Here is a 19,300-nt window from a genome sequence, read left to right as displayed (position 1 = left end):
TAATGATGATGGTGATTATAGATTGGGGAGGGGGGACGTGGGGAGGGGGGACGTGGTGATGGGGAAGGGGTAAAATAAGAATGCAGTGTGGAGGGAAGAGGGTACCAAAAATTATACATGTATGAATTTTCATGGAGTGAATTCTGAACGTAACGTGGCAAAAACGCAACACAAAGAAGAAACACAGGTACACAAGTTTTTAAGTTCATCAATATATAGATATCTATATGTCAATCTGCACAATATATAATTTAAAACTCCACATGATGTCGGGAACAAGCATGGAATGAATGATACAAGAAAGATTGTCATGGAAACAAAGTTAGCTGGAAGAATAAGAGACAAGAACACAAGTCCACATAAAATATATAGAATTTCACAAGAGACACAAACCAGGAAAAAATATCACTTTCTATACCAACTTTCCTACTGACACGAACCATTCGCTATAAACATTTTTATGTACTTGTATCGGTCTATACAACTGATATTTTATAGCTACATACTGCATGTATGAAGTACTGTTCTACAGGGGAAAAAATGCCCAATATTACATTGTTATGAGACATAACATGCACAAGTATGTGTATGTTGTGCATGACTGACCATTTTGTTATTATTGCAATCTTTTTTCTTTTTTATACCACTGGTCGAACAAGCCTTTGTCTAAATTATATATGTATGATGAATTGTGTGTCCGGATGCTTTTAAGAGAAATAAAGCCGTCACCTTGTCTTAGTATATATAGAAAAGTATGCATCAATTAGCACTAAAAAAAACATAAATATTTCTCTTTCATAATATATTAAATCTTAACAGATTTATAAAACATTTTATGAAAATTTCTTTGTATCACCGATTTAAATCAACTGTCCGGACACACAACTTTTGGGTATACCACGATTTTGGCAATTTAGAAATTATAATGGCTTGATTTTACTAAGAGGTAAACATATACATTATAATAAATATTTAATTCACTTCCACAAACTGGTACTGTACACTCTATTTCTCTCTTTCTCTCTCTTGTTCTCTACAATTCGTTGCTGGTTTTGCAAACTGAAGTACGCTAACAGGTCAAGTACAGGAGATATGGTGGTTCACAAAACCATGCAGCAATAAATTCTCCAAAACAGCAATTTTGCTGGGGTCGAATATGCTTTCAAATTCTCTTTAATTGGATAACTCATGACAATTTAAGATGAGTTTTAGCAGCCAGTGCAGAATGTCCTAGCTAGAACATGTGGCAAGCAAACAACAGTGCAGAGAGGTGCAGAAAACAATCTAGGTATGTCAATTGCTACAACTTTTTTTTAAAGGCCTGCAGCAGTTTACTTTACTGCATCACATATGGGCAAGCATTTAGTTGCATTGTTACATAGTAGGTCCATTGTTACATGCAACCATTTTTAAATTGTTTTGACAGTTCATTTTGTAAGTAAAATTTTTATCATTTCACCATGGTAAGTTTTAGAGGTGGTTTATCACATAGTTTGTTGACAAAGCTTCAAATATTATTTACAAAGTAAATATAATATATGTCACACAACCAAGCACTTACTCAATGAATACAATCTACATTTCTATTAATCAGATCAATAATATACCTCATAGTACATGTCAGTAAAAGTAAATGTTGTGCAAAAAAAAATTCTGACTTAAATTCTGATTTAAAATACCATGTACCTAAATGTATCCTAAGAATATATATTACTGAAAACTGTAAACATAGCAGCAAGACAGTTCATCACAAACCTGATAAGAGTTCTTTTTTTCCCCCAAAGTTTTTTTGTCCTTCACTGTTCATTTCTTAAACAGTTATATAAATTGTTGTACAACTCTAGGCCTATACTGTATCTGGCATGAACTAAATGACAATAAATAAATACAAAACTATATTTGCATGGGACTACTACTGCATCAATATATAGGCCTATATTGCAAAGGAATAAATCAGACCAACCCATACAATGTTTCAGGTAAAACACTGGCCTATATTGTCCAATCAATGCATCCAAAAATCATAAATTACTTGTAAGAACACATTTGACTAACATGTATCGATCTGTAATCTTCTTTGGTAACAGTTTGTCCAAACAAAAGAAAATCATTAATTTTGGTAAAGGTTTGTCCAAAAAACAAAATACATTATTTCTTTCTCCATTTGTGCAGTCAATAGACTAGAAATGATGTCCTGTATATGTGTACATGTATGTACATGTCAGAGACACACATGTACACATACAAAGATTAATTTTCAAAAATAAGAGAAATTTCAATGAGTCCACATATGTTTTCATGTAATGCAAAACAAAAACATTCATATTACTGACCTGGAAAAATGTCATCTTGTTTCCAATATTGCCAATGGTTGACCTAAATATAAATAATCCCTTTTCCTGTAAAACATAATATATTCTGAATTCATTCAACCATATATTGCAACAAGGGTTACAAGATTAATCTCTCAGTCCATTAAAAGTGCCTTTAACACTTCTACACATGTGTACTGATTGTGCTACTAAAAATTACACATTTGTCAAGCTCAAGTGTACCAATCACCTAAAAATATAATTTGTGTCCAGCTAGCTATAAAATGTATAAACTCAAACTCAAAAACTTGAACCAGCATTCTAAGGGTTAATGAATAAGGAGTATGAAGAAAATAAATAACAACATAAAACTGCTTAAACACGGATCCCAAGTTGGACTTCGGTTTCCTGCAGGCTCTATTCAATGCGAGCACAAACGAGTGCGGCGAGTAGTCTTCTCACAACCCTCTTTTCTGTAATACATGAGAATATATATATTTAAACTCTCAAAAATCTCTTTACAGAAGTATTATTTGAAGCTCAATTTTGTTTTACTGTGGTATAGCAACATGGCACTACTAACACTCAGAACAAATTATCTTTTGGGGATTGGTACACTTTAAGTTCTCCATACTGCACATTCCGAATTTCCAATGCTTCCAATTAATACACATGATTTTAGAGTTCCAAACTTTTGGATTTGTCTCTCGTTTATATGCCTTCCATTAGAGCACAGTTTTGTGTCTACATGTACCTTTTCACATGTAATTCTTTTCCAGTAGGAAGATATAAAATGCAGTTTCACCACAAAAATACAAATCTACATCTCTATACATAATCTGTCGCATGCATAGAATAAAAACATCCCATTTCAAATAAAAATGTACATAACATATACCACACATAGCACACAACATCATAATAGATAATGGGCTGTATCTATGAAAAGCATTTGCTAAAATAGTTACAATTGATAATGATATAAATAACAATAAGGATATACTAATAAAAAACAAACATCCACTCAGGGTGCTCGATCGAGACTCCTAGCCTTACAATCCAAAATACTTTATTCACTGCAAAATATTAATGGGCAAGTCACAGATATTCAATAAACCGAAATGAATACTGCAACTGTCACTTTCCTTGTAATTTGGTCTGATTCAAACTCTACTGGCCTGGGCTATCAACAGAATCATTGGGTATGCTAAAAGCTTTCATGTTTTAAGAAATGTTGGCACACAAATATCTTGAACTTGCTCTAATAAAAATAGTTATTACACTACTTTATTGCACTGGAAATATTCTGGAGTGGAAAATGTAATTCAATGTCTCGTACAAGGATATCCCAGTTTGTGGGCCCTGCATGTATACCCAGATTGTAGAAGGGAAAAGCATTCTTATACAGACTACTTTTCTTGAGCAAATCCCTAACATTCAAAGACAAGTTTTGAAAGATTGTGTCAATTAAGTATTCTTATTTCTTCAGTAAGAATATTTTCATTATTGTCATAAATGGACTTGTTCATAATCTGAGCATATATTTCATTCAATGTTTCCGATGTCTGCAAAATATGTGACATCACACCTCTATTGTGTACATTTAATACACAAGAGTGCTAAATGCCTTCATTACTAGACATTTAGCCTTACAAATTCCCACAATTTCCTGCAGAGTTCTTTCTTACAATAAATCTTTGTCCAGAGGGTTTATCTACTAGCTAATGTATTGCAATACAAGTCATCTCTGATTCTATTTTCATTGTCCAATATAGGGGTTGCAAATGGCCGGCACCTCCTGTTTTGGAATAATAATAATAATAGCTCACATTTATAATGCGCCTAATACTTTGTTTATGGGGGCAGCACATATTATTACCCCGTCATCGAATTCAGGCTTACCCGCAAACAATGTATGCACATTTTCCGCTCCCTGGGGAATATTCCAACCAGTCACAATTTTACAAGCGCCACTTGCTAATCCAACCACATTAACTTTCGCATCCTACTGGGTACCCATTTAACACCTGGGTGGAGAGTGGCAAATGTACATCAATGTCTTGCCGAAGAACATATAGTGCCGCGGCGTGACTTGAACCGCAGACCTTGTGATCCACAGTCCAGTGACATATCCACTCGACCACAACACCATGTACACTGATAAAAACTAATGTAAATATTTTGAAAACACAAACAGAGTAACACATCTTGCCGGACTATACATGCAACTACGACTTCCCAGTTAGGAGCGCCGGGGAGAGCCGTTGGAGGCTCGCTGGAAGAGGCGTGACCGACGCGTTGACGATGTCGGAGGCGTAGCAGTAAGCGAAGCCCTCACTCTGGGTGCAGGTGGTGAGGTTGTGGTCGATGATCATGGTGACGATGCCGGAGATGATGATGATGACCCCCATGAGGGCGATGAGGAGGGAGGGGAGCTTGTCTCGGCCGTAGATGGAGCCTTCCGCCACTCGTAGGTAGCACAGCGATGGAATGCAGATGAGAGGTACGGCACAGATCACCCCCTATATACAAGATGCAGGAAATGGAATATATGATGAAGTGTAGCATCTGCTCTAGTCCATCATTGTAGATAATCAATAATATTAATATTAATAATAATTAAAAAAAATATTATTAATAATAATATTGATAATAATATTAATAATAATAACAATAGTAATAACAATAACACTAATGATAATAATAATTTTAAAAATTTGGACACACAGTGCACACCTCATTATACATATAATTTGTGCATATAAATCCTGTATGACTTTCAAACAACCCCTAAATGAAACAAATCTATTCCTTCCACAATTAAAATGGACATTTTCAGTACAGAGCAAAAAGGACCGACAGGCAGAAAGATAATATCACAGAGTTGCCAATTTTTACAATCTGAGACACCATTACTTTCGATTTTTCAATTCAATCTGTCTCCCTCATTTTTTCTGCTTTTATTAAAACCAACTACACTAAATATAAGGGTGGACTTGGAGGAAGAGTTGTCAGTATGCTGGAACAGTTTCATCTTTGACGTGCCGCGCAGAGTAATGCAATTCGTTCTGAACTCAAGCATTGACACACTCCCAACCAAATCAAACCTTGTACGTTGGGGCAAAAACGTCTCCGATAAATGTGACCTATGTGGAAACCGTGAAACTTTGTTGCACGTCCTGAACTATTGTAACGTGCAACTCACCCAAGGCCGATACACTTGGAGACATGATAATGTACTTAACGTCATACACACTGCCCTCACCAAGACAAAAGCAACAGTAAACGATACACCCAACCCCGAAATAATAGTAGATCTCAATCAGCCCAATGCCCATGCATCCTCAACTATCCCACGAGAAGTAATACCAACAACTGACCGACCCGATCTAGTTCTCTACTGGCCCAACGAAAAGAAACTGCTCATCTTTGAACTAACTGTCCCATTCGACCTTAATATTTCCAAGGCCCATGAGTATAAATGTAATAAATATGCCCCCCTGATTCATGACATTTCGGCCCGCAATTTTGATGTATCCCTTATAGCATTCGAAGTCGGGAGTCGCGGTCTACTAACTAACCACAACTTTCAGTCACTTAAATCACTAATCAAAATGGCTAACGCAAACGTAACCGCCAAAACCCTGTCAAATCAAATTTCAAAAATGGCTGTAGTGTCATCATTTTCAATCTTCCATGCAAGACAAGACCCAGCATGGACATTACCTCCACTCCTCCAATAACAGCCTATAGATGTGAAAAATACGTGTAGGAACCAGGAGGACACGAATATAACAGCTGAATGTTAGATATTGATATATACTGATAAAATTATATAGTTTGAAGTCTATGACTGAATTGAAATTGGAAAGTATATTTTGTGTCAATTTTTATCAAATCAATTACTAAATAATGAAATTCGATGCTACAATTGTATTTGTCAACTACCAAAATATATACTTGGACATTAATTCTTTTAACAACAACAAACAAATCAGTGATTTTAAATTTAATCGAGTTTATCATCAATTGTAAACTATGAATAAACTATAAGTGTAAACTATGCAATGTACCTTTTATAGCAACTCAAATGTGTGATTATTTAGAAGCAAATGACCAAAATTTTTACTACAAAATTCATGAGAACTCTTTAAATAATGATAAGTCAACTTTTATAACAAATGTGTGTATAATACGATACAGCTTATTCTCCGTGAGATGCAATCAAGAAATCTGTTGTAAATTCATTCTCTCCGTCTCTCTCCTTTGCTATGTCTCTCTTCCTCCCTTTTCCCACTTCATCCTCCTTCTCCGCTAAGTTTTACCATTACGTTCTACATTACATAAATATTATTATATTTTTAGATTGAACGAACCCCATAATTAATTTTTCATATTATAACTGATACTTCTGACTGCTAATGATCTTAGAACAAGTATATATGTTTGTATGTATATGTTTACATGTTAGGCCCTGCCTGAGTAATGTCAACGTCCTGGGCCTCGATTTTCACATCTTTATAATATGTCTATTCACTATGTGAAGGAAAGATTCCTTGTTATCTTATTTTGTATTGTTATATTGTTACATTGTATATGCTTTTCTATGGAAATAAATACTACTATACCGCTTTCGCGAATATGGGTCAGTGTGAGCCCTGGGGGGTGTTTCACAAAGATCCCAAGTCAAAATTAACTTTACGTTGGACTGAAATATTATGGAGAGCCATATCTAGCCATAAAATAAAATATATTCAAAAGCGAAAATTCAAATATTTAGACTTTTTATCAATTCCACACATCAAGAACATGAAATCTCCTTGAAATATGAATGATTTGAATAAAAATGTATGCCTTTTTTAAATAGCTGTTACAAAATATTTTCATAGATGCTAAGGGCTTTCCATAATTGTTAAGTCCAACTTAGAGATAAGTTCAACTTGGGATCTTTGTGAAACACCCCCAGGGCTTCAGAGAGGAATGGTTTCTTACGTTGACAGCGAGGACCAATCCAAGGCAGGATGTGCTCATGGAGACCCCTAGAACAAGACCGACGATGATGAGGGTAAGAATGAGATGCCTCTGGAGTGGCTGCGGTGAATCTACCCATCCTTGACGGACCATCACGTTCTCTATTACCTGTGGGTTCAATGGGAATATTGAGTTAAAGGCATCGTTTAACAATGTTAAATTTGAGATGGGTGGCCCTACCTGTTATCAGTGTCTGTGATATGGTGTAATATTGAAGCCCAACAAAAAAAGTGCCTCAAAAAGTAAAAAGCTTTGAGAGACGGGTTTTACCATACTCATTTTTCTCAAAAGACTGTACTGTTATAAAAACCGTTAGGAAAACGAATTGTGAAATTTCTAATCTTGATAATCAGACAGGTGATTGGCTTGTAAAAAGTCATGGGATTCATTAATGACCTAAATTTATAATTATGATTGCAGCATGAGCTAAATCCAGGATTTTTGTAAGAATTTGATGCAAAATTACCCTTTAAAGGATGAATGTCAACTGTAGGAATGCACTCTGTAGTCATCATCATCTGCATCAATCATCATCATCAATCATCATCATTCAATCATCATCATTCAATCATCATCATAAATAACATTAAGACTTTCATTAATTTCTCTTCCATGTCCTCCTCCTCCTTATCATCATATCATGGTAATCATAATTTTCGCCATCATCATCAATATCATTATCACCAGGATTACCATCATTATCACCACCATCATTATTATGACCATCACTAACACCATCACCATCAACACTATCATCACCACCATGGCAACACCATCATCACCATCAGGCGTAAGAAAAAGATGTTGTATTGCATTTCGCGACCGACCCAAAAATCTTGAAATCTATGGTGGGCTTTTTTGTTAAGTTTTATTTTTTATTTACCGTTCTTCAGAAGAAAAAAAAGTTTAATAAACAAACAAATTATGTATTTAGGCAAAAACTGAGAAATGTCAGCCCAAAGAGAGAAGAAAAAAAGATTTCCGACCAACCAACCCATGTTTTGGCACTTAAAGGGCAATACAACATCTTTTTTAGGCCTCATCACGACCACTATCATCTCCACTATGATAACTCAGTAATGGAAATTCCTATAACCCCCAAATCTAATTCTGAAGAAGGAGAAAATCTTCTCGTCAAGTTTTTTGACTTACCTCTCTGCACACAAAACATTCCAGAGGGAAGGTGCACATGATGGTTATAGCAAATAACACCCTTGCAATGTTCACCAAGACATCATTGTAGCAGTAATTCTCCAGTAAGTCACCTGGCAAAATGAAAATACAACAAAATGAATCACAAATTGAAACTTAATCTTCAGTAGAACTGTCATAGTGATTGATTTAATGTAGAGGTGCACTGATTTTAAATATTTATGTAGTTTGTATCATTGTGTAAGGGAAGGTTTGATCGAACAAGGTTATCAAAATCCTTGCTTGGAAACATTCTAAGTAACGATCATTATCATATTATGACACATATTTTGGTTTTCATAGATATGCATATCATATAAAGATTTATAAAAGATCTGTAACACACACCTGGGCACCATTTCACAAAACTTGTCATCGGTGACAAATGAAAGTTTTTGTTATAAGCTACTGAACAGTCAACTGTCAACAGATTTGTCACTGATTTTTGTCATTTGTCATTGAAAAACAGCTTTGTGAAACAGGGGCCCTGTTCATTTTGAGTGTACCGTACTCACCCTGCGTATGACCGGTGAACGTTACGTAACCACATATCCCAATGATGGCACACATGATGAAAGCACCGAAGACCGATATGTGCGTGACCTTCGCCCATTTGCTGCTGTTGGCTTGCTCCATGGAGTCGTACACCAGGAAGGAATTGTGCTGACAGATAAATGCTACAGGATGCATGAGAGAAAGAAGAACAAGAAAGAAAAGATAAATGACTGAGTCCTGAGCAACCTGAATATATTGTTATAAATTGTGTTGTCTAGGTGAAACAGATATTTCACAAGTAATTTAACATTTGTACGAATGGCAAACATTCACAGATCATTATTACTTGATGCATATTTTTCTTTAAATCTGATATCAATCGCATCTCTGTACTAACAAGATGATGCAATTTATATCGATTGCAAATATCTCTAATATATTCATAACTCTTTTATATACATGTAAGACAGGACACATCACATCCCCTTTATAGCTTAGAACAGTTTAAATGATTGATACAAATAAATAAAAGGGCACCAAACAGAGAAATATACGGATACATAGTCTTTACATTATATCTCTTTACTTATACCTTTGCAATGTAAATGTATTCAACAAAGAAAGGAGTTCAAATATTTGCTTGATCTATGAAATTCCTTGGTTCATATGCAAATATGAACAACTTTACGATCAAATACACTTTATCCATTTGAAGATCCAAACAAACTAGACTGCAAGAGCAGCTTACGCAAATAGATTTTTTCGCATGGCCCAGATGAGAGATATGAAATATTTCGTACCATGACAAGAGGACACACAAATAATTGACAACACAGGGTCTCTCTTTCACACAGGTGTTGTAGCACCTTCTCACTTTAACCCTTTGCTTACGGGAACCTGGTGGTCCCTGTGTTAAGGCGAGGCATCAAAAATAAATATACCAGCCAGCGGCAGCTAACTGCACTTGTGCGTCCTGGCTGCATTTTTTAAATTAGCTCAGTCGGCTACCGCTGGCGGTAGGCAATGGCATTCAAAAGCATGCGCCGGCTGCCGCCTTTCGAATGGAAACCAAGCCTCAGATCTCAGCCTGGCGCAAGCCGGCTGGGCTAATAAGTGAAAAATAATTGCCCCAGCCAGGCTTCGGCCGTAATTGCAGCCTCGATGCGCCAATACGTGAGGCGGCAGCCTGCTGGTATCAATATTTTTGATGCCTCGCCTAAGCCTATGGGACCTATGAAATTCAGTAGTCAACGGGTTAAAGCCTGTCTGCACTAGTTTGGCCAGGAGGGATTAGACCTCCCTGCATAGTCACTGACAGGTGGTTATCTCATCAACTCAGCTCTCAATTGACATAAGAAAAGAGGATCATGGGGGACCAACGGGTACCGCTAAGGCATTTTTAGCTATATAGAGGGCGCAAGTAGCTATAAATAGTGCAGTCCTGTTTAAAGTATGATACTATATCTAAAATAGCAAATATATCTTCTGGAAAAGAATTTATATAAATTAACTTTCCCTTTGATAAGTGATTGGTTGAGGTCTAGTGGATGGGTCTTCAATAGGAACCATACATGGGTTCAAATACCTACCATGGCACTACTGTCCTTTGGAAAGATGTGATTCATCATTATCATCATCATCCTCTGTGTCATTTTCTTCATCATCATCATCATCTCAACCATCACCATCACCACCATCCCCACTATCATCATCACCATATATTCCATCATCATCATCATCATCATCATCATCATCATCATCATCATCATCATCATCATTATCCTCCTCCTCCTCCTCATCAACATCATTGTCATCATTGTTACCACTTTCATCACCTTCACCACCACCATCATCATCATTGCCATCATTGCTATCATTACCATTATCATCATCATGATTGTCATCATCTACTTACCAAACATGATGATGCCTATGCTTTCAAAGAAAGTAGATTTGCCAAAGACCCAAGCATTTTCTGTGGGTTGTCTGTGTATGACAACATTGAAGAAAATTAATAACAGAAGTACAATTCCACAGACTTTGAAAGGCTATTTCAACATCCTTGTGCATCACTTTTGGAGTGTGTGGACACTACATGCACATTGACATGTTACATAATCTGAATATGATTTCCACAGGCAATATATAACAGGTTATTGAAAGTTGCCTGAATATGGTTACTTGAAAATCTGTGTGACAATATTCAGAATGTTTTTAGCATGTATACATTAAAGTACTACTTGATAATAATGATGAAAATAAATGTTGAATATTCTGTCCAAAAATTCAACGGAAGCAGGATTACAAAGGCCTAATAGTAACAATTGCAGAGGATTTCTCAGAAAAAACTCGTTCAGTTTTTAATACCTATGATTCGGATCATATCATTATATGTGACCCGCTACGGCAAAACCCGACGCTTCTCGGCAAATCCCATTGTGCTGTAGGCCCGTTTGAACATGAAATTTCGAATTTAGGGATCAACTGAGATTTTTGCATGATCAGAAAGTCTATTTTTTATAAATTGATTTAGAGAAAAAATGAACTCAAAAAACGATCTAGAAGTATTTTTAATTATATTTTGTATCTAATCATGTGCTCCATTGTCCAGTGAAATTAGTTGAAACAATGCGGTCAAAAGAAGGGAAAGTTCGCGATTCATCGCTTGTTGTTTTCCCTCTCAGTTGACCACGTTTGAGTCGATCCCTGACGTATTTGGTACGAAAATAACGAGTAAGGATCGGTTATTCCAAATATGGTTATATTGGGCGGTCCTAAATAAAATTGCCCAATGAAAAATGCCATGAAAGATGACATCATTTCGATGAGCTGTCAAGCAGGCCGTAAACAAATGCCTGTTGCCAGCCACGTGATCCAAATCCAGACACTTGATTCGCCAATATTCGCACATGACGTCATTGCCTTGTTGTTGTGATTGCTCAGCGGTCAAATTCTCGCATCGAAACACCAGCTTTTTTCTTCGAAAACTTGTTCAGAAGTTTGTTTTTAATGAGCTAGAGTTTCATATATCAAGTAAAATACGTGTATTCATCGAGTGGCTAGAACAATGTCGAGGAAAAAGAGGAATTTAACGGATAAAACCGTCGCTTCTTTGTTGAATGATGCATCGGCGTGCGGTATGCCGTGCATGGCTTGACCGAACACCTGGCTGACTACTTCGCGAACCCGACCGGGCCGAGCCCCCGGCCGCTGGCGAGAGAGGAACTCCTTCGTCTCCTAGCTCCGACTCTGATTCTGGTAGGTTTATTAATATTATCATTATTAAAAAGGTATTCAAGTTACTTAGTTAGGTCTACGCCCATATTATTTATTAAAGACTTGTTTCGCCAAAATGTTCGAGCAACAAAAGCTAGATTAGACATTTTAAGTGCACTATTATTTAAATTAAAATTTATTATTAAATTAGATTATGATTTATGAAGCATCTCATACCTATAGTATACAAAAATCTCTGCGGAGTCTAGACTACTTGTTGATATTAGTTTTTGAATCTCTATTTTATAATTATACTTAACAGAGTCTGATGAGTTCGAGGAGGCAGGTCCATGACCAGCAGAGCCATGTGAAAGCGGCGATGAAAGCGATTGCGTCGATGAGGCAGATGCATGCAGAGGAGCCTATGGATTTGTCAAGTGACAATGAAAGCGTCATACTGGGACCGGGTCCTGTCATTGATGACGAGGAGGAGGCGGCAGCAGCTACAAATCTGGCCCAACAAATACATGTAGATCTTGATCTGGAACCGCTGAAGGACCGCGTGAATAAATGCAACTGCCGTATCTTCAATCGAAGACGCTGTATCAAACAATTCTCTGTAGCCGAACAAGAGTCCATAAGGTATAATTGGATCTGTCACTATTTACTTGTATTTCTTTATAATAATGTCTAAGGACTGGATGTTTATGTACAAGCTGCAGTTTAATGCAAAATATACTTACATTTATTCTAAGCTAATTATATTTTCTCCTATTTTGCAGCATTAATCAGTAGACCCTAACGTATGCTTTAAAAAAAATACTTCACCACTAAACTGTACCAAGCATAATAAATATTATAATTGAGATCCTTAGGAAAACGTTGCAAAGCTCTGTCCAAATTTCAAGTGTTTTAATGAAATGAAATTTGCTACAATACATTTACTCTTTTCTTCTTCCAAGTCAACCAACTTTTACTTTATTGTGAGCTGGTGTTTTCCATTTGAGAATGATCTACTATTGTAGTGTAACAAAAAATATTTACTTTGTAAAGAAAAATAGTAGATGCGAAAATTTGACTAATCAGGAGATTTTTGTTTCGTTTTGCTTTTTCCCTCATGTCTGCAGGTCAATGTTCCTGAAGAACAGAAGACAGAGGCACTCAGGAGGCAGGAGGAGCATCTTCTACAGGACAGCCTGTCAAGCCTTACAGGCAGTCGCGATAGAGCTCTCCATCAAGAAGCTAGGGAAGAAGACTGCGAACTCCAAGCCTGTAGTTTTTCATTACAGATTCGACTTTGCACAGCAAGTGCATTATCCAGTTGACCCCCAACAACCTGGCCCTTCGTATTTCCGTACACAAAGAAAGTGCCACATCTTTGGCATGTCTTATCCTATGTACATACTATTGATCTCTTCGGCTGTGAATTTTGTATGAAACAAGATAACTCAAGAGATTCGAAACTGTTCATCATTAATTCTTGGGCACTAATGCATAATAGTTTATGATTAGTGTAGTCACTAGTCAGATTGCATTTGTTATGGGATTCGTTATTGTTTTTTCTTTACTTTGATAATGAAAGAATATATTTTATATCTGATACTGATTGACTGAAATTAATATTTTTGCATTATTAATCTCTATCTCAAGAAGACAACAGCTCTGTCAAATGGTCTCAACTGTTACTTTATTGTACATTCCTAAATGAACCAGGATATTTTTACAATACATGTATTATAGGTTATCTGTTGTCGAGTGACTTACACGATATCTTTTTTTTTCTCAAATAGTCTTGATTAAGACTAATGCTTTATATCATAGCCTTTATTAAATATGACAAAATATCAATCATTTTGAACTCGCTTTATTTGTTCCAGTAATTATCATTTGAAAAATAGATTCTGACGGGTTTCAAGTTCAACGCAATTCGTTATTTCACTTTATTGCAATCTTATTTTTAATATATTTTTTTAAAATCATTTTTATTACATCTGGTTTTGTAATAGGCCTATTATTAAGCATAAATTTTAAGAAAATGCACTATTACATTTTATTATTGCAACATTGATGTAACCTGCTACTATTTTGTGTACAAGAACAAATTCTGTACTGATGAAACATAATAAACCGTGGAATCGTTTTCCCATCAACTTTGCCTAGGATAACAAAAACTTTGAAATTCTTTTGTTTTCTATTGTTTTTAAAAATTATCATAACTTTATTAATATTTTTCCAAATCTAATGGTTTTAACAGAAATGTAAGTTGGGTATGTGTCTAGTATGCCTGTAAAATAACAAGACTTTAGCTTGTTTGGTTGATGCCGTTGCTATGAAGTGAATGTATGCATGTTTTTTGTGTGAAAATTGAACCAAATTCTTAACTTTAAACCTCAATATCTCATAATCAACTTCCGGTGATTGAAATCACAAAAATCACAATAACTTTGTCAAATTTCAATCAATTTTTTTAAATGAGGTATCATCTTAAAGGTCATACTTTACTCTTTCCAATGATACCAAGAACTCAATTTTTATTTTTACCATGAAGTGTTGGGTTTTGCCATAGCAGGTCACATATATACATATCAAATCCTTGCTAATCTTTAGTGGATAACTTTCAGATCATTAATAATTTATTGTTTATCCAATGAATGGCAGTCATTTTCATTCACATTTTCAGGATGTACTTTCTGACATAATACTTTCTTGACCCTGCCAAATGTTAAATAGTACTTTTAACACTAACATACCTCTAGAAAAAGGCCACCTTACAATTTGAATATTTCTTCACCCGGGGGACAGGGCATAATTCAGCAGCTACAAAATGTAAATACAGTGCACCAAGAGTAAGCAATAAGAAAGATTCAAGTGATATGACCTTTAGATCAAGTTTCTGTACACTAAATTTCTTTGGCAATATAAGCACTTAAGACTACAAAAAAATATGTGTTCCTTCTGAAGTTGCCCCTCTTTGGTAAAGGGGAGGGGCATGGCGTTTTTGTCCCTCCCCCCACCCCCCCCCCCCCCCCCCCCCCCCCTCTCCCCACTCAAACCGTCTTAGGCTTTTTATGTTAAGGCAATGAAATGAAAATCTATACTCACACATGCATTGTTGACAATCTAACGATGACGATGACCATTATAAACAGGAGTAATACCAGTGATAATACAGCAGCCTGCAAAAAATAATAAATACAATATATAGATATCAATTGAGGAAGAGTTAGAGGGTTGATTGGCAGGTATCGTTATAGAGAAAGAGAGATAGACAGCGAAACAGACAGAGAGGAAGAGAAAGAGAGAGAGAAAAAGAGAAAAGAGAGAGAGAGAGAGACAGAGAAAAAGACAGAGAGAAAGAGACAGATGGGAGAAAATGTAATGGGAGGTAATTTGAATTTCAAAGACTGACAGAAAGACAGAAATGTGATCTTCAATGTGAGCTAGAAAATAAAAAAATCACACATTTTCAATACATATTAAATAAATTCTTTTTCAAGGATGGGAAGCAAGACAGAATGAAAAAATGTAATACATCACAACAGGATAACTAATTATATTCTTGAAAACATTGTACCTTATGAGTGTAGAATTTATATTTCAATCTGACTCTGAACTTAAACAAGATTCAAACAGGCATGTGTTATTTCTAATTTATAATAAACTGATACTGTATTTTGTACCTGTTGTATTTGTTTTATTGGGAGTGAAATAGACCATTTGTTATAGACATCACCATTTGAGTAACATATCCTTTTTCTTTAAAACAAAAAGTGCCACTTACCAAGTTTATAAACATACTACAAGAACAGCAAATGCTATATCATGCATGATTTTGTTGTTGGTCTTTATCAATGATTGATATCAAAATATAACTCAAAATTTCACGTGTCTGTTTGAATTTTACAAGAACTGCAACTTTTTCTAGAAAAATCGGACACACAGTTGCACACTGTAATATAGAACTGTAATATTAAATAACAAAATATATTTCTTACCTTTACTAATTTTGTTACATTTTTGTACATGGAAACAGGTAGGTTGAATAACACGGTAACAATGCTGATCACGAAATAGCGGTTGGCAAGAACGTTTGTTTCTGTTAGGATGAAAACAAAGAGAAAGGGAGTGATAAGGTATATGCAGATATGAGAATGAGAGAATGAGAGAGGAAGAGAGAGAGGAAGAGAGAGGAGAGAGAGGAAGAGAGAGGAGAGAGAGATGGAGAGAGAGAGGGGAAGAGGAGGAGAGAGGTAAAAGAGTAGGGAGAGAATAAGAGAGATAGGGAGAGAGGGAGAGAGAGAGAGAGAGAGGGGAGGGCAAAAGAGACGCACAAAGAGGTAGGAGAGAGGAAGAGAGAGTGAGAAAATAAGATAGAAAGAAAAATAAAACATGAATGATTAAAAGAGATATAATAGAGAGGAAGAAGAACATAATTAAACAAATAATAAACTGTTTACATATTATTTAGAGTGATTAAATATTTGATTCCTGAGAAATAGATACAAAATTCTTTCTGGAGAAGAAAAGGTGATTTCAAGAATATCATATTTCCAAACATATTCTCCCAATATACAAAACACAATCTCTTAACACAATTCATGTAATAACACAGGTGCATGGAGTAATATACTGTACACTAACATACACCTTTTCTTCGTGCCTTTCAGGCTAGTGCAATGCAGTACAGTGCAGCCAGTCCTTGGGCATATTGTAATTACACATCGTCGATGGAAACAACATTTTCATTAGCTGCACAATACAGCGATTGTAAAGACACCTGCCTCCATATCTGGAAGGTAGATTGCTAGCTGAAATCCGCAAAGGTCATTTTCATACCCCACCTTCAAAATAAAAATTTACGCACAAGAGATACACTTTGCCAGTTACAAAGCTTCATGAATCATGTGATATTGCATACAATTTTGCCCTTAAAAATATTCCAATAAACAGTTATTCGTCAGTGAAAATAAGAGGAAGTGCTACTATGTTGTTATTGTTGTATCAATTTTTATAACCTTGAAAATATGCTCATTTTTATTGTTACAGCCATTTGCCTCAATAATGAAACAATAACAAAATGTAAGTACAGTACTTGCATATACCAATCCTTCCCACAACTTCAAAACCGAATGTTTTCCTTTCCTTCTATAATAAATCTTTCATTTCAAAGAAGATTTTAAAGATATTTAAATCAAACACTGCTAATGTACAACTGAATATGAAGCTAAAAAATTGAAATAAATAATGTCTATATCTTCAATCGTCAAGTGTTTCAGTTGGAGCTCCTTTTTATAAGAGAATATCCATTTATTTTCTTCCACGTCAGACAGAACTACTTTTATAATCTGTTGCTCATGACTACATCTTGTAGGTGATTTTCAAAGTCAGGGAAAGTTGGCAGAGAGCCAAACTATATTCTTCATCTTTCAACAGGATGTAATCCACAACAAATATAATCAATATCTTTTATGAAAGAGAGGTAATATACAAACAAGTTATTTTAGAAGCCATGAAAAATTGATATCAACAAGAAATCTACATACAAGAAATGTCCAAGCCCCACAAAGATATGTAATAAACAAGAAAATAACCTTCCAGGAATTTAAAGCCCTACAATGAACTGATATCAACAAGAAACTAACACAACCAGAATCCAGCATAGGTAGCTGTAATTAACATGAAACAATTTTGTTTACTGGTAAAATACTGACATGTTCTGTTATTTGTCTGTCCTTCATTTAAATATTTTGTCACGTTTACTATCAATTTTTTAGTACAATATTATAAATGCGTCCTCATAATTTGAACCTAAATTTTCTACTCCCTGTCAATTTTGGTGAATGTACTGTATGCTTTTATATACTTTTTTAATGCAACTATGTACTATTGTATGTATCAGTCTTTAGATCGTTTTTAACGACGATATATTTTTTTTATCAGTAAAATAAAATGACTTGTTTTTTCAGTAGGCATGAGGTTAATTCTATTGTATAATAACAGACACTGTGTTGTTGCATTCAGGGATGATATATAAATTGTGTACAAATATAACAAATCTCTTCTTACCTGCTATCATGCTTGCAAAGACCTTAGTGATTGTGTCTCCTATAATGATGTTATATCCAATCATGGCTGAAAGAAAAGGAGAAAATGAAAGATTCACTTTAATAAAGTACCTTTACATTTCCTCACACAAAGTGGACATAATTTAATGCTGTCTCTGGAAAGGGGGCCAGAGACATCATCACACTATTTTGAATTGGGGGTGGTGTGTGGTGTCAGACCAGCTGTGCATGCTCCTAAATCTGCTAGTGCATTGCAAGATGAAAGGCTTACGAGACCAAATCTTTGGTCTTGTATCTTTAGTCAAATCAAATTGGCATACTTTGAATCACCAGGGCATCGTGTCTGGAAGGGTGGTCATGTTACACAACGTTTCGCTAAACAAAAACAGAATATCACGTGACCTTTTCGTAGATTTGCCGTTGGGTTCTGAACCAGTCGGGTAAATTGAACCAGACCATTTGTAGATTAGAGGGCTTTATTTCACAAACATTACCCCTGACATTTCGTGAACTAAGGAGCAAGTTTTCATAAAAGGTCACCTTACAACGTGATGCCCTGATGATTAGAAATAAGCCAATTAAATGGGCGCTTTAGCACCAACTTCAAAGTACATGATACATGGAAACCCATTTTATGTCATTAACTCGTTACCTATAAATGGGTAGATGAACTGAACAATAGAAAGCACGTAATAGCCTGGTATTCCTAATGCTGATTCCGTCATTTCGGCATAAGTCCTAGTTCCGGTGAGCTCTCCAATCGTTATCATTAGCCGAAGGGAGTAATCTGGAAAGGAAAAAAAGAAATTTAGAAAACTGCTGTAAGCATACCAATCACCTAAACAAATAATTTCTGTATAACTAGAATATATAAAATCAACCTATATTAAACTACCTGGCATTTGACAGGTTAATATTTAGGGAGTATGGTACTTTGGTAAGTATAAAATATGTTTTGCTCCACGTGTTTAATAGTGAAATTAATACAAA

At 35.5% G+C, this 19,300-nt stretch overlaps 2 protein-coding genes across 6 annotated transcripts in view; one reads left to right on the top strand and one right to left on the bottom strand.

The window, feature by feature from the left end:
- Positions 1-196: 196 nt before the first annotated feature.
- Positions 197-19,300, bottom strand: part of LOC583577 (putative sodium-coupled neutral amino acid transporter 11) — a 47,918-nt gene continuing 28,814 nt past the window's right edge. For all 5 annotated transcript variants that reach the window (XM_030990286.1, XM_011684695.2, XM_030990287.1 and 2 more), the window contains 9 exons: positions 18,963-19,097; positions 18,312-18,377; positions 16,241-16,341; positions 15,348-15,421; positions 10,945-11,015; positions 9,050-9,211; positions 8,496-8,608; positions 7,305-7,451; positions 197-4,834 (listed from right to left, as the gene is read on the bottom strand). In XM_030990286.1, coding sequence (XP_030846146.1) covers positions 4,541-4,834; positions 7,305-7,451; positions 8,496-8,608; positions 9,050-9,211; positions 10,945-11,015; positions 15,348-15,421; positions 16,241-16,341; positions 18,312-18,377; positions 18,963-19,097 — 1,163 coding nt within the window. In that variant the 3' untranslated portion in view covers positions 197-4,540. The remainder of the gene's footprint in view (positions 4,835-7,304; positions 7,452-8,495; positions 8,609-9,049; positions 9,212-10,944; positions 11,016-15,347; positions 15,422-16,240; positions 16,342-18,311; positions 18,378-18,962; positions 19,098-19,300) is intronic.
- Positions 11,430-14,405, top strand: LOC115926027. Its single transcript, XM_030990290.1, has 3 exons — positions 11,430-12,287; positions 12,568-12,887; positions 13,373-14,405. Exons 2-3 carry the CDS (start codon positions 12,574-12,576, stop codon positions 13,680-13,682), a joined length of 624 nt encoding a protein of 207 aa, XP_030846150.1. The 5' UTR covers positions 11,430-12,287; positions 12,568-12,573; the 3' UTR covers positions 13,683-14,405.

This window comes from Strongylocentrotus purpuratus, unplaced genomic scaffold (assembly GCF_000002235.5).
Source record: "Strongylocentrotus purpuratus isolate Spur 01 unplaced genomic scaffold, Spur_5.0 spur5_scaffold_19, whole genome shotgun sequence".
In the NCBI taxonomy this organism is placed as follows: domain Eukaryota; kingdom Metazoa; phylum Echinodermata; class Echinoidea; order Camarodonta; family Strongylocentrotidae; genus Strongylocentrotus; species Strongylocentrotus purpuratus.
Note: the sequence above shows the minus strand (reverse complement) of the source record. Positions and strands in the feature narration are given on the sequence as shown.

What these genes read in the sequence shown, in the direction of transcription:
- LOC115926027 (XM_030990290.1), top strand. Translation starts at nt 12,574, where the DNA reads ATGAGTTCGAGGAGGCAGGTCCATGACCAGCAGAGCCATGTGAAAGCG. An exon ending in GCCGAACAAGAGTCCATAAG is followed by an intron (nt 12,888 to 13,372) that starts GTATAATTGGAT and finishes TCATGTCTGCAG; the next exon opens with GTCAATGTTCCTGAAGAACA.